The sequence below is a fragment of the Nicotiana sylvestris genome, chromosome 3 (assembly GCF_000393655.2).
Source record: "Nicotiana sylvestris chromosome 3, ASM39365v2, whole genome shotgun sequence".
NCBI classification, from domain to species: Eukaryota; Viridiplantae; Streptophyta; class Magnoliopsida; order Solanales; family Solanaceae; genus Nicotiana; species Nicotiana sylvestris.
In genome coordinates, this window is record NC_091059.1 from 107,860,900 (window position 1) to 107,875,499 (window position 14,600).

Here is a 14,600-nt window from a genome sequence, read left to right on the forward strand (position 1 = left end):
CTCGATGTGTTCATTCCAGCATAGCGTTGTTTACGGAGGGGCATTCAGGCCTTGGATGTTACTTTTGTCATCAGCTATTTCATGCAATACTCAATTGTGCCGTATGTGTTGTGAGGTGGTTTGATTATTCGCACTCATATCGAGACCCTGTGTAGTTTGTGGTATTGTGAGAGCAGGATGGCTCTCAAGATACATGTCATTTATTTCACCTTAGTTGTGCTTGAGTTTCGTAGCTTATGGCGCTATCCGTCTCCCCATGATTTGTATTATGAACTTCGCATGCTTGTGGTTGATATTCGGGTATTTCACAGGTATGAGCATTTTCGCTCGGTAAGTATTTCCTTTATAGACTATTATGTGTGGATCGGGTGCCACGCCACCATGGGTATCATGGTTGGATTGGGTTGCACGTCGCAACGGTATTATGTGTGGATCAGGTTACACGCCGTAACGGTGTAATGTTAAGTAATAGTTTTCTATATGTGTTATTGTGTGTTTTGCTTCTCATTTTCTAAGTGAGGTTCATAACATCTTTTCGGTTGTTTCAATTAGTTATGTAGGTTGAGTAGTTCTTTCTGGAGTTCGTTTCTTTATGTATCACGTTCGAGTTTGTAGCTTGTTGGCACATTGTGGCATCATATGAGACTTTTGGTAGTGTTTGAGGTGGCTTATTGCCTGAGCAGCTTGTACTGGGTGAGATGAGATTATTGGACCTAGAATCAGTGCGATCAAATTTGTATGAAGCATATTAAAGAGTAAATATCGATATTCAGTCTAGAATGAGGTAATGGTTCTTGTCGGGAGGAGAGACTACATGAATTGTGATTCAGCAGGTGATTATGTTTTTCTGCACATCTCTTCTGTCGTGGCAGTATTGCGAGAGTTGAAACGGGACTTATATGCTTCATGAGGTGTGTTGAGGGCATCAGATTCGTAGATTTTTTACTATTGTCTTCAGAGAATGATATTATGGTCACGTGAATTATGTGGTGCATGGTGTGAATTCGGCAAGGGTGTGCAATCATGTTTTGGTACAGTGTGTAGTGACTGATACGGTGTTCGTATGTTGAAGCGGGCCTGGTGGAAAATTTTGGATGTTGGAATTTGGTTCTAACGCTAATTTTACTAAGCAAAAGAGGAATGCTCGAGCAAATGTGCTCAACTGAGTTGTGTTAGTACGAGTAGGTGCACTAGGTGTTAAACCATGATTTTAAACAACTCCAAAGCAGTCCTTAGCACGTTCGAGGACGAACATATGTTTAAATGGGAGAGAATGTAACGACCCGACCATTCATTTTGAGCTCTAGCGCGTTGTTAAGCAGTTTGAGGTCATGAACAGCTTCACTTAAGGTATTATGACTTGTACGCGTAGTCGGAATTGAAATTTAGGGAGTTCGGAGTTGATTTGGAAAGAGAATTCTCATTTCGGAAGCTTAAAGTTGGAAGAATCTAAATAAGGGTTGATTTTGAGTAACGACCTCGGAATTAGGATTTGAAGGTTCCAACAGGTTTCGGAATTCTCATTTATGAAGGTTCCACAATAGGTGCTGAAATGCTCCCCGCACTGCAATCCGGATTGGGTTTTGGATGAGCGGGGAGCATTTCAGCACCTATTGTGGAAGTTAGCATTTTTGGAAGAATTTCATAAATTTGGGTTGCAGTGCATTTCAATGTTATCAATTCCCGTCTGGGATTCCGAGCCTGGGAATAGCTTCGTATGGTGATTCTGGTATCGGGAGCGCGCCCGAAAGTGGATTTGAAGGTTCGTAGGTCATTTTGGGGTCATTTGGAAAAAGTTAGAAATTTGAAGGTTTTTGAGAAATTTGTCCGGAAGTGGACATTTTGATATTGGGGTCGGATTTCAATTCCAGAAGTTGGAGTAGGTCTGTAATGTCGAGTGTGACTTGTGTCCAAAATTTGAGGTCAATCGGACGCGATTTGATAGGTTTCGGCATCGAATGTAGAAGTTTGAAGTTCTAAAGTTCATTAAGCTTGAATTGGGGTGCGATTCATAATTTTGATGTTGTTTGATGTGATTCTAGGCCTCGAGCAAATTTGTGTCATATTTTGGGATAGGTTGGTGTGATTGGATGGGATCCCGGGGGCCTCGGGTGTGTTTCGGAGGTGTTTGGGGTATGTCGCACTCTTATTTGATGTTTCAGCGCCGTTTCTTGGGGCATAAAGGGAACTATATTTTAAAAAACAACCTTTGATTTGTAATTAGTTTGAACCATTAGATTCGTATCGTAATTATGGAGCCAAAGCAATAAGAGTCATCGAATTTCGATCTCGTATGAGAAAGTTATGCCTATTTTCGTGTCGGACAAAAATGCTGGTTTCTGGTGTGAAGATTTATTCTTCGCAAACGCGAGAGAGGTTCTACGAACATGAAGAAGGATTTCTATGTTGAGCGTTCAATGCGAAAAATTTCTCTTCGCGAACGCGAAGGTCTCCCTCGAAGGCGATGAAGAAAAATCGCCTGGACAGTGTTTTCAACCAAGAATTTTAATCTTTTGGAGTGTTGGGCATCGGTTTGAGTTGTTGGAAAGGCTTGGGAGCCGGCCACGGAGCTTCGGAGCGAGGTAAGTCTTCTTTCTAACCTTGTAAGAGGGAGTTAACCCTATAGGTGAACTAAATTAATATGTGCTTCTATTTGTGGGGGCTACGTACGCACGATGTGACGAGAATATGTACGTAGCTACTAGTTATACCTATGTCCGGGTAGTTCTAGGCTTACACCATGATTTGCTGATACCGTTATTTGATCTTGTTATTTACTTGCCTTGAAAGGAACTTAGATCGAGTATGCTTATTAAATGCCTTGAAAAGAGTTGAAATTGAGGATTTCGGGACTTGAAAGTTTTTATTTGGATTTATGTACCACACTCTCATGGGAGCGGGTCGTTCGCCTCGACAGTTTAATAGATGTATCTATGGTTCGTATCGTTCGATCCTCGGCAATGCACAATTTATATTTATGTTGGATCGAGCCATACACCTCGGCATTTCCTATAAAATATCCTTATGGAATCGTGTGTAGTATATGGCAAGCCAGTGTATTTGTGGGTTTTCCCTGATTTGAACTATGACAACATTTTTGATGGAATCCACTATATCTATATATCTGCTCCGGTTAAGGAGGGAATTTTGCTAGTTGAGAGCTTGAGTTAATTGTAAAGGAGGGAATTGTACCGCGTATTTTATACTTATTTACTTCATTTATTTACTCTGCCTCACATTTATTTACTTCTTTATTGTATCTGATATTATTGGAACACTAGTAAGTGTCGGAGTCGACCTCTCGTCACTACTTCTTCGAGGTTAGACCGGATACTTACTAGGTACGCGTTATTTTTGTACTCATACTATACTTGCTGTACATTTTGTTGTACAAGCACATGTATGCTCAGTGGCCTTTTGGGCGGAGCAGCGTGGTTGATGCGGGGACTTAGGTGAGTTGCATTCCACGTTACGATCCGCAGCCAAAGAGTCTCCTTCAGAGTGCTTGTGTTATCTTTCCTGCCAAATTTGTATTTCGGACAGATGCTGTATTTTATTCTATTTTATTTCCTAATAAATGCTCATGCACTTGTGACACCGAGTTCTGGGATGATTATGGGATATTCAGTATTAAAATTGGAAAATATTATTTATTCTGTAAAGTTCATCTTTTACTCGTTAAACTGAAGGAAATTTATGATTTCAAAAATATTAAAATGAGAATTTAATTAACTATTTAGTGTTGGCTTGCCTGACAATCGTATCACGACCTTTAACGGATTATGGGTCGTGACAATTTCCGTTGTCAGAAATATTTTCTTTGACTTTTGCGATCAATTTACTTATTTTCCAACTGATTTCGGTCGATATTCTGTGGACGGATTTTGCCAGTTTTCGAATAGTGTTGTATAAATTCAATTGAACTTATTGCTTTTGACTCGAAGCATGTGTATATATATGCATACTTAAAACCCATTAACTTTAAATCACAAATTTAGTACTACTGACATGAAATAAAAAGTATTGATCCGACCTTGCATGGAGAAGAACTAAAGAGCCAGTGAGAAAGCCAAATTAAATGATTCAAGCTTGGAATAATGGAAACCACAAAAAGGGCATGTGTACTTATCCAAATGTTGTTAAGTTAGGAGCCAATGGCAAATGAGAATTGTCCCTTTGTTTCTACTTGTGTGAGCCATTATCCCCTCTCTCCCAATTAGCACCAAGTTGCATTGTTGGATTAAGATACCTCCCCTTCCTGGCATGCAATAACATGTGCAGATGTACCGTATAAGTTATGAATTAAAATGAATTTAATAGTTTTGGCTCAAATCTTATATTAAAAAATTTATTAAATATAGACATTAAATTTCGAGCAGTAACTCAAATGATTAATGAATTTAATAGTAGTCCGAACTCATAAAATTTAAATCTTGCATACGCACAACCTTAGTCCTAACAAAGTGCCTCTCTCCAAGAGGGCCTGCCTCCAAATTTACAAGAACAGTCATGTCCAATAGAGATTCTAAGAGAGAGAGAAAGACACGATTTTGCAAATAGTTGATACAATTTTAATGACATGGTCAGTTAGAGTAGTCACAAAGAGCCCCCACACATGATCTTCCAAGAAGATACACACATCATAAATGGCTTGTCTCTACGTTTGCCATGTGCAATTTTGTGGTATGCTTAGAGTATTAGGTCCTCTTATGGTCCCATTAGCTACTAGTCTTTTTTCCTTATTCCTTTTTCATTGGTGGATGAGAGGGAGATGTTGAATTTGAACCTTATATTGCAATATATGTGGAGTGAAATGTGTGGTGCCTTTCAGGGTCAAATGATAAATGCAAATACATGTGACTCATAAGACAAATCGTTTTCGGTTTATACTAGTCTCTTGGATTTTTCCAACTTTCAGGTCACGCAATACATCGTAGAAATTACTAGAAAATACTGATGGATGAAAAGCGCAACTTTAAAGAGAATTTCTTCATAGTGAGTTTCTCTTTTCGGTGTAGCTCTTGATCCTAACCAATTATGCTCTTATTTTTAGTATGACTCGATATCACTGGTAGTCTGGTACAAATAATCCATAATTTGCGCTGCATAAAGCTCATTAAAGAGAAATTATTTCCTATTAAAGATTATTTATTTTTACAGTTCGAATTCGTAATTTCTAAGAGAGTAAAGGAACCTTATCCGTTTCACCATGCACATCAATGGTAATTATTACACTTACTCTTCTGGACCTCCGGATCTTTTCTAGTAGTAACAATCATGAGAAAGTAGGGGAGGACCTTTTCTTTTTTCTTTTATCCTTCGATTATGAGGAAAAAGGGAAGCTTAGGTTTGAGGAAAAAGAATTTGATTGGTCATCATGGAACTATGGTAGAGAGAGTCACACATCCATGTCCCACAATTACAAGGGAAAACAGAGAAAAAAACCAAAGGAAAAACACAGAACATGAAAAGCTAGAAGCAAATTGCTTTTTTTCAAGCTTTAAGTTTGAAAGCTCACTATAGAGTTTCTACCTGTCACATTCGAAGTGTAGCTCTCACCAAGCCCTTCCTTTTTCTTTCCCTTATCCAAAGCCTTCCCTTTCACCCCCTCCCCTCCCCTCCCACCCCCACCCCTACCCCCATCCCCAAGAAAAAAAAAACAACAAAGAGAAAATGGTTTTTGGTTAGCACCTCAATTAATTATATATTCACAAGAATATAATTAGTCATGTCTGATAAATTGCAAAATCGCTATAAGCAAATTAATAATTAGAAGGAAAGACATCGGACATCCTAAGAAACAGCATTTAGAGAAAAAGAAAGATACACGAATTACAAGACTTAATTCAAAAGCAATACTATAATATCTTTCTATTTATTTCACAAAAAAGAAAGCCAACTTTCTGGAGTTTTTCTAGACTTGATGAAACGTCAATAGTTTAGATGTAAGATATGAGTATCAGGTAGTTATCTGCTCTTCTCAATGTTCCAGGCAAAGAGAGAAGCTTTGTCTATGAAATAGTTTCCCTTACAAGTTATAGTCGACCAGATACGTTAACAAGAAAAAAAAATTATTTAAAATAAACAAAAGCAAAACCAAAAAATAATTCTAAGAAAAAGCCCAAAAGTAGAAAATACAAAAAAAGAAGTTTCCTATTCTTCAACCACATCATCAGATCCTGAGTAATCTCTTCTAGTTCAACATTGTCCAGATATGGCATCTTTGTCTCTTCAGTGTCCAAGATCCTCTAGTAACCACAAAACGTTTTGTACTGACTAAGTCTAGTTGAGAAGTCATTGCCATCTTTCTTCCTCCCACCGTAAAACCTAGCTAAAATTACCTAGTATTACATCTGTAAATCTTCCATGTACTGTATTCACTCGTCGAGGACTCCTTATTGGAGCTCCCTTGATTTCTATCTATTACATACAAAGTCGCCCAGCCAGTTGTGTCAAAACTAAGCATTCAGGCACTCGAACATAACAATGTATTTAGCCGATGAACAAAGGACCACAGGAGCCTACATTTATGCATATCAAGACCTGCTAAAATGAAGTGAATTACATGTTCCACTTCTCAATGGCCAAGAGAAACAGGGCCACGAGGAGCATTTACAACAAATAACAATAAACTATCAGTAGTAATTGTGGAGCCATACTTAGTTACTCAAAGAATGGAGTGCATTAATTAGCCTAACAGTCCTTACTTCACACACTAGAAAATGCAATAACACAATGTCAATGACACTGAAGACCTCACACCAGAACGTATAGCCATCGAGCAGCAGTGACAACCTTCTCTAAAGATTACATGAATAAACCACAAGGTCTGATTCAGAGTAAGAAACGAAAATGAAGAGAAACAGAAATACCTCATGACCTGGTGAAGCTACTGAAACCTACACTCGAGTCGAATGGGACAAATAACTAATCAAATTTTTTTAAGAATATTGAAGATCCTGGATGTTAAAGATGTGTCAGTCTATGGACAGTTTAATAAATAGGGTTGGGAGAGCAATGCACGAATTAGCAACTCAATCAGAATGTACTGCTGCTTTCACTGGCAGAAATAGAGGGGGCTTCAGTTTTTACAAGATGAGAACCCCTGCTGTTGATGTCAAGACCCTGAAAACGCCTGAGAGGATCTTGTTGCATTGCGTCTGTGAGAGCCTGTGCATGGCCAGCAAGTAGAGTGTGACGGGGATTAGACATGCTGCCCTGGAGGGTGTGAAACTGCGGCATCAGTGTGTTCGGTGGTTCGCTTGGCCCTGGCTGTGGCTGATGAGGAAAGAATGCTGGTCGGTTATATGAAATTTGCTGCATTCCCGAATTGTATGCATCTGAGGAGGCTGATATCTGCCCTGTAGCTATTTTAAGTCTTTCAACTTCCTGTTTCAGTGCTTCGTTCCGAGCTGTATTTTTGAAACAGCATGAGAAAGATTTCCATAGCATCAGTAATTGCTCTCATCACAGATGAAATTTTGTTTATGTGTAGAGGGATAAGGTGAGTCTTCGTGTTGATTAAGAAAGTAATATTAGGTTTTGTTTATGCAGTCTATCCTCCAGCCAAGAGGTACAAATAGCTGAGAATTTCGAGATGGAAGTGATAATGACTAAGAAATCAAAAAGAATATTGCAACAATGAAGCGGAAGGAAATAGATGGGGAACATACCATCTCGTAATTGAGCTTGTTGTTCCATAGCTTGCAAACGGAGCTTAAGCTCGGTATTCTCATTAGTAAGGCCGGTTGTATCCCTCTGCAGAAGGAAACAATAGCCATGATATTCAGATGATTGCAAGGAGAAATACATGAAATTCTTTTAAAGGAAAGTAATGATGAGATGTACATGGAAGACTCATTTCAAAGGAAAAACTTATTATTTTGGAAAGATATTTAGCTGAAAAAAGGTACCTTTTTTTTTTCAAATGATGGAAGTTATTTTTAATTTTCTCTAGACATGGTAGACTTTTAGAAAAAGGAATTATGTTTTTGAATTCTGTCATCAAAGATTTTATTCATTTAAACAGATACAGCTTGAGCTCATACAAAATATTATTCTTGTCAATTACCTTTCTCTAAAAAAAATGTTACCCTTGTAAGGTTTGCAGACCAAAAATAACCAAAATTGATGGAATAAGTTGTATGTTTCTGCACATATCTAGTGATTTCAGAACTTGGATGTAAGTTCTTGAAAAAGGAAGAAGTACCTGGAAAAGGGTCAGTTGTGCAGAAAGAGTGGTGGCTTCTGTTTGAAGGGTCTGAACTTTACTCTCAAGTTCAGATATATAACGGGCCTTCCTCTCTTTAGAACGAGCAGCAGACTGCCGATTTGCCAAAATCCTGTGCAACATTCTCAAAAGTCAGACAAATAGCAGATCTGGAATTGAGAAATTCTTCTCTGTTTCTTCCCTTATTAAAAATAAAATCTTTGTAGATTGAAGTAATCCTACAAAGATACTATGCATTTCATCTCAATGGAAAAAGTTCATGTAATTTGATCATAAACTGATATGTATATTCATCTATATACAGCACTTTGACTTAAAGTTTGCTTTTGGACACAGTGAGATTTATCAGACACATACTCATTGTAGATTGTTGGAGACTCTTTTGTCCAATAGGAGCATGAATTACTCTTGAGAGTATCCGTGCTTCTTAGACAAGATGCAGATTAAGTAACAGTAAAAGTAAGAAGGTCCCCCAACAAAGATACAGCGTTCCAATGGTTGTGTATAGATCACCCAACATAATAACTTCCATGAGTTCATAGATTGCAGGTCATAATGACTGGATACATGCTACTTTTTAACCTTTTTCTTTCCTTGCAATAAGAACTTCGAATTCCCATAGCTTGGTTTCTGATAGTTTTCCAGCATATATTTCATCACTAGATAGTATAATCAGTTCGACATATCCTAGACATTTTTAAAAAAAAATCCTAAATTATGTTAAGCAGAGATATTTGCTTCACATCTATCCACCGTTATCGGTGAAAATGCTAAAGTTATGATATCATGCAAGTGTTATGCTTTTATACATATATAATGGTAGTAAATCCAAACAAATTAGGCTCTTGAGAAATCAGCTGGCAACCGGCAATCTAATTATTGTAAAGAGCAATTTATCATTCCCCATGTTCCATTAAAGGCATCAAGCGGACTTAACAAGTGAAAGTTCATTCTAGAAAGCTACATCAAAATCATTAGATATCACAAAATTAAACTTTACAACAGGTTAGAGACAAAGTCTGCTCAAAAAAGCAGATATTTTGCAACTTCCTATTGCTATTTCTATCAGCTCAAGACACAAGTGCCAACAATTTATTCTGAAACCAGACATAGTGGATTGTTAAGTATTACTAGAACCATAACTTTGGCTCGCCTATACTTCATTTCAAGCATTATGCTCTTGGATAAACATTGTAGGACTTTAGATCATGTGAAACTAGAGGGACAAGCTAGCTTTTGGAGCAGAATGAAAGGGTAGTGATTGCCAAACTATTTGGACAAGCAATCAAAATGTTATGGAAAAGCATCCCTGCTGATCAAAAGCTTAGCCTGATTTAAGCCAACAATATCATCCGACTAGACTTCTTCGCTCCAAGTTGGCTATCTTAGAAGAAAGAAGTGAATGTTATCGGACATGTCATCACTTCATTTAAATAGGTAGGCTTTGCTTTATCACTCATACTGTAAACAGAAAAAGTCTACTTCAACCAAAAGTTACTAGTGAAATATTAGGCTCCATCGAAGTTTGCAACTACAAAAAAAAAAGTTATTCAAACTAGTCGCAAATTCTTTTTTTTTTTTTTTCAAAATAAAATGTTGATTTTACTGAGCAGTAATATCTAAGGGACTAATGATCATGACTAACAGTTCAAATGAGACTTTGATAGTGTTAGGACACTAATCTGCATTTAATGAAAGCAACTTCGTTTTTTTTTTTGGATGGTGAGCGATTTGGTATAATTTTGAAATCATCTTAAGGTTTCTTACAGAGGTTAACTTAGATGAGACATGGTCTAGTTTAGATTTATGAAAACTTGACAAAATGCAACAAAAGCAGATTAATTGAAATAAACTTGGATGAACTACATATCTTCTTGCAGCCAACATACAGATCAAAACAAGAAACAAGCATCTCCAAGAATGTACTGAACGGACCTTATCCAATCTAACGGTTAAAGTTCCCAATGAAACCTTGATAAGAGAGAGATAAATCTAGGGCACACAATGGTGAATAATCAACTTCAGACCCCAATTCTGGTACTAAACTCATTTACCTTGTGTCTTAACTGTTTTCCAATGCAACATACAAATGCAGTTCTCTTGGTTTGACACATTGCAGTAAGGTTCGCGATCAATGTCTTAGTATAAGAACTTCTTGGAGCTTTGGAATAAAAACTGTTGTTTGACTCATTTAGGTGCTTTAATGCCCTTCTACTGTTGGTATGCTTAGCATTTGCCTTGTCCTTGCTTCAAAGAAATTTCTGTCTCTCTCTCTGGTTTCTCTGTGTGTGTATAGAGTTCAATAATATATATATATATATATTCTCAATATCTATAATGAGAAAAAATTATGAAGTTAGTAATCCATTTCCCTCTTCAGCAAAGCAGTCAAAGTAGCAAGCCACCTGGTGGAATTAGTCGAGGTGTGCGCAAGCTGCCCAGACTCCACCGTTATTAAAAAAGAGTCTAAAACGAATTGATTAGCCTCACCTCATTCTTCAATAGAAATTACTTCATCTGAAAAGAACTTAACTGACATGACCATGCCTCTACTGTGGAGAAATTTTAAATCCATAAAAAGAAAACAAGTAATTTTCAGGAGAAAATAATTAAGTTACCCGAAAAAAACAGATTTCTGGTGAATTAAAGACACATCATCTTATAGGGAAACAACAACAAAAATAATTCATCTTTTTTTTTTCAGATGACGGTGGTTCCTTGCCAGCTTGTAGGCACCTAGACTTTCCACCATGTAGGTGCTACCTCCCACAAGCATAACACCAGGTAACTCTGACGCCAAGGTTTAGGCAGACGAGAAGAAATCACTTACATTTACTTCAAGATCTTCTATAAATTCTAGATTTGCAAATATTTAAACAAACCTTTCCACTAAATCCATTAAGCATTCAACCAACTCAAAATAATCTAAATCACAATTCAACATGAAAACTGAATTTAAATTGTAAGTAGCTTGACTTAAACTTTAAAAACTAGTAGTACTACCTTTTGGCACGTTTAGGATCAATAGTCCAGAGCTCAGCCAACTTATCAGGAGCCATAGCTTTCTTAGCTTCAATACTCTCACTCAGCAACAAACTCGATGAGCTATCCACTGAATGACTATGCCTGTGACGTGGCTTCATCATCATGCTTTTCTCTCCGTCACTACTCTCAGCTCCCACTCGACTACTCCCTCCACTACCACCGGCATTTTCGAGACCACCAGCTGCTGCATCGCTTCCGGAGTTAGATCCACCGCCGGAGCCGAGCTTCTCAATGTCCATGTACGTAGAGAAAAAATCATCCTCCGATCCGATCTCCTCGAAACTTCCCGCCGGCGCATCGAATGGGTCGGATTCCAGATCTAAATCCTCCGGCAACCGGAAGTTCACCTCCGAGTGAGCTCGCCGGTGGTGAGACGGACGGAATGCAGCAGCTGAAAATGACGACGGAGGTTGATTCGGTAACTTAACGGAGTTTAGATGTGACGGATCTTGCATTTTTGTGGAGAAAGCTTCAGATAATCGATCAAATGAAGTTGAAGAAGAAGATGGATTTAGTGAACTGCATATGTAAGTTAAGTAGAGTTTTGTTGTTTATTAATGGAAGTTAACTGCTTTCAAACGGTTTTGACTTTTTGACTGGAAAAGGTTTTTCTTCTGTTCTACTCCTTTGTTTGTCTAGTTTGACTCTACTATTTTTGAAAAAAGAAATAAAAACTTTAAAATTTGTGATTGTAAATATATATATAATTTTACGTGGCTATAAAATTTTAAAAACTTATATTCATAAACTATATAAATATTTTATTTTTAAAATATATAAAATGAGTTATTTGTTTTAAAATAGATTAATAAAGAAATTGTGCCAAACAAAATAGAAGGAAGGATGATATCGTGGACTTAGAGAGTGTAATAGATCTTTATACAAATAACCAATCTACATATATATTTTCTTAGTGAGTACACATAGATTATATGATAATTATACATGATTATTATTATTATTATTATATATATATATATATATATATATATATATATTTTACATGAATTATATTTATGATACATTATACATGCAGTGGCTATTTTAAGTTTAAACGTTTGCTAGGCAGCTGTTTAAGTTAACTCTTCGGTAATTAATTTAACTGGATTGGGTGAATGGGCTTTAGTCCATGAAAATGACGTAATTAAGGATAATATTGATTGAGTTCGTAATTGACGCTTGATTTGGACGAGGAGCTTTGGGACCGCTTTGGAGTTGTGCACATGTGTGCATCTTTGGATTATTGTTGATTGATTCATACATGTGAAAATTGGTCCTTTTCTTTTAGGCAAAATACATAAGTTGTCACCTGATCTATGGCCCAAATCCCCCTTACACACTTTTTGTGGACGATAATAATATTACACACGCAACCTTTCTAAAGTGTATCTAGTACACATCACATTTGACAGATGGCGCGCGCGTATTTTACACGTAAATGAGGCGGGTGAATGTAAAACTTTTGGGTCTTAATCATTACTTAAATGTCATATGTCCAGCCTTTTTTACTTTTACACTTTTTTTGAGTCAATTCTTATTTTTCTATTTTTAACTATTTCATCTCCAAATAATTTGGTCCCTTTTCCACACCCTATCACCCCACACGTTTTCCTCTTCCCCTGGCCATCCACTTTGTCTTCTCCATAGATTAAACTCTAAAACACAATAATAATTGTAGAGCTAGATCCAAGTTCTAAATTATTAGTCATCTCCTCCAAGATTTAACCCTTTCAGATCTGCTAATGAAATCAATGACTAGTTTCTCTATATTTTTTCATAATTTTATTTTCAGATCTGCTGATTCTTTCTTTGACTTCAATTTTTTTTTAAATGAATGGGTTTGAAAAGGGGGTTTATAGTGTTTGTGGATTTTGCTCTAAAAATTAATGGCGGTAGTGGTACTATTATGACAATGGTGATTTTAATAAAAATCAACTTTTTTGTAGAAGAAGATGGGCATCTTTAGCTCTTATTCATCTTTAAGAGTCAAGCTCCATTGGCAATATTGAGAAAATGGGAAGGTGCTACTAACTATGGCGTTAATGGTGGAAAGATTGTGGAGAAGATGATTAAGTGGGTTGGGGCAGGGGGGAAGGAATTACTAAAAGCTGGAAAGCGGGATCTTTTTTATTTATTTTTTCTTTTTTTAAAGAAGAAATTTTAATTATGGTGTAAATTAGGTATTTTATTGTATTTTCTTTCTGTTTTGACACGTGTCACGATATTATTAGTGTGTGATATTACACATATTTTGAAAAGCTGGTCAACAAAAAGATGGTGTGTACTAGATACACTTTAGAAAGGTTGCGTGTGTAATATTATTATCGTCCACAGAACGTGTGTAAGGGGGATTTGGGCCATAGGTCAGATGACAACTTATGTATTTTGCCTTTCTTTTAATCTTTTCCGAGTCTAAAGTTCTAGAGAATCCAATAAAAAGGGCAGTCCGGTGTACTAAGCTTTTGCTATGCGCAAGGGCGGATTTATACTTATCGAAGCATTGTCACGCGACACCGCTTCGTCGAAATTTTTTATTAAATATATGTATTTATACTGTACGGAAACTGTTAAGTAGAAAAAAATAACACCACTTGACATAAATTGTGTGTTGGTGTGTTGGTAATGTGCTTGATTTTTCTTTAAGAGGTTAAAGGTTCAAACTTAAGACTCAACAAAATCAGTAGATTAAGACTATTTCTTGTCTAAAAGTCTGACAATCATAGTTATATTTCAATTTTTTTTATAAATTTCGACACCGCTTACAAAAATTCCTACGTACACCCCTGGCTATACGTGAGGTCCGGGAAAGAGCCGGATCACAAGGGTCTATCGTACGCAACCTTACGGTACAAATATAGAATTTGATTTGGTAATAGTAATGTCATTACATGTAAATTTTTGTAATAAGTATTAAGTGATAATGGTTCATTTCTTTCTCTGTTAATCATTTTTTAGTTTAAATTTCATGCATTGACTATATAAAACATATTTATACAATGAGCTCACTTGTAATATAACTACATATACATTCTATAACAAGTATTGATTGATAATTTGATACAAATAAAAACTCACATGGTATCACAGGTTAAATTATATTGACAATAAAAATAAATTTCACCCTTATATATATATATATATATTAGAACATTGGTAGAAAAGTCGAGAGAGCATCTAAAAATAGCTTTAGAAGTCAGAACTGGAAAGTATATCATTTTCGTCTGTACGACTTTCCTATTTCTGACAAGGGAAATGAAAACTTTCCAGGCCTCCAACTTAAATTTATTATAATTTTAATATATTTGACCTCTCAATCAAAAATAAT

General features: G+C 36.5%; 1 protein-coding gene across 1 annotated transcript; it reads right to left on the bottom strand.

Moving 5' to 3' along the window:
- Positions 1-5,845: 5,845 nt before the first annotated feature.
- On the bottom strand, positions 5,846-11,839 carry LOC104220450 (transcription factor RF2b-like). The gene is made up of 4 exons (XM_009771323.2): positions 11,234-11,839; positions 8,210-8,342; positions 7,674-7,758; positions 5,846-7,412 (listed from the first exon to the last, which is right to left on the bottom strand). The coding sequence occupies exons 1-4, from the start codon at positions 11,728-11,730 to the stop codon at positions 7,039-7,041; spliced, it is 1,089 nt and encodes a 362-aa protein (XP_009769625.1). The 5' UTR covers positions 11,731-11,839; the 3' UTR covers positions 5,846-7,038.
- Between the last annotated feature and the right edge of the window lie 2,761 nt (positions 11,840-14,600).

Excerpts from the sequence above, each read along its gene's own strand:
- LOC104220450 (XM_009771323.2), bottom strand. The coding sequence starts at position 11,730 with ATGCAAGATCCGTCACATCTAAACTCCGTTAAGTTACCGAATCAACCT. Across the intron at positions 8,343-11,233 it reads GATCCTAAACGTGCCAAAAG|GATTTTGGCAAATCGGCAGT; the intron begins GTAGTACTACTA and ends AATGTTGCACAG. Across the intron at positions 7,759-8,209 it reads CACAACTGACCCTTTTCCAG|AGGGATACAACCGGCCTTAC; the intron begins GTACTTCTTCCT and ends TTCCTTCTGCAG.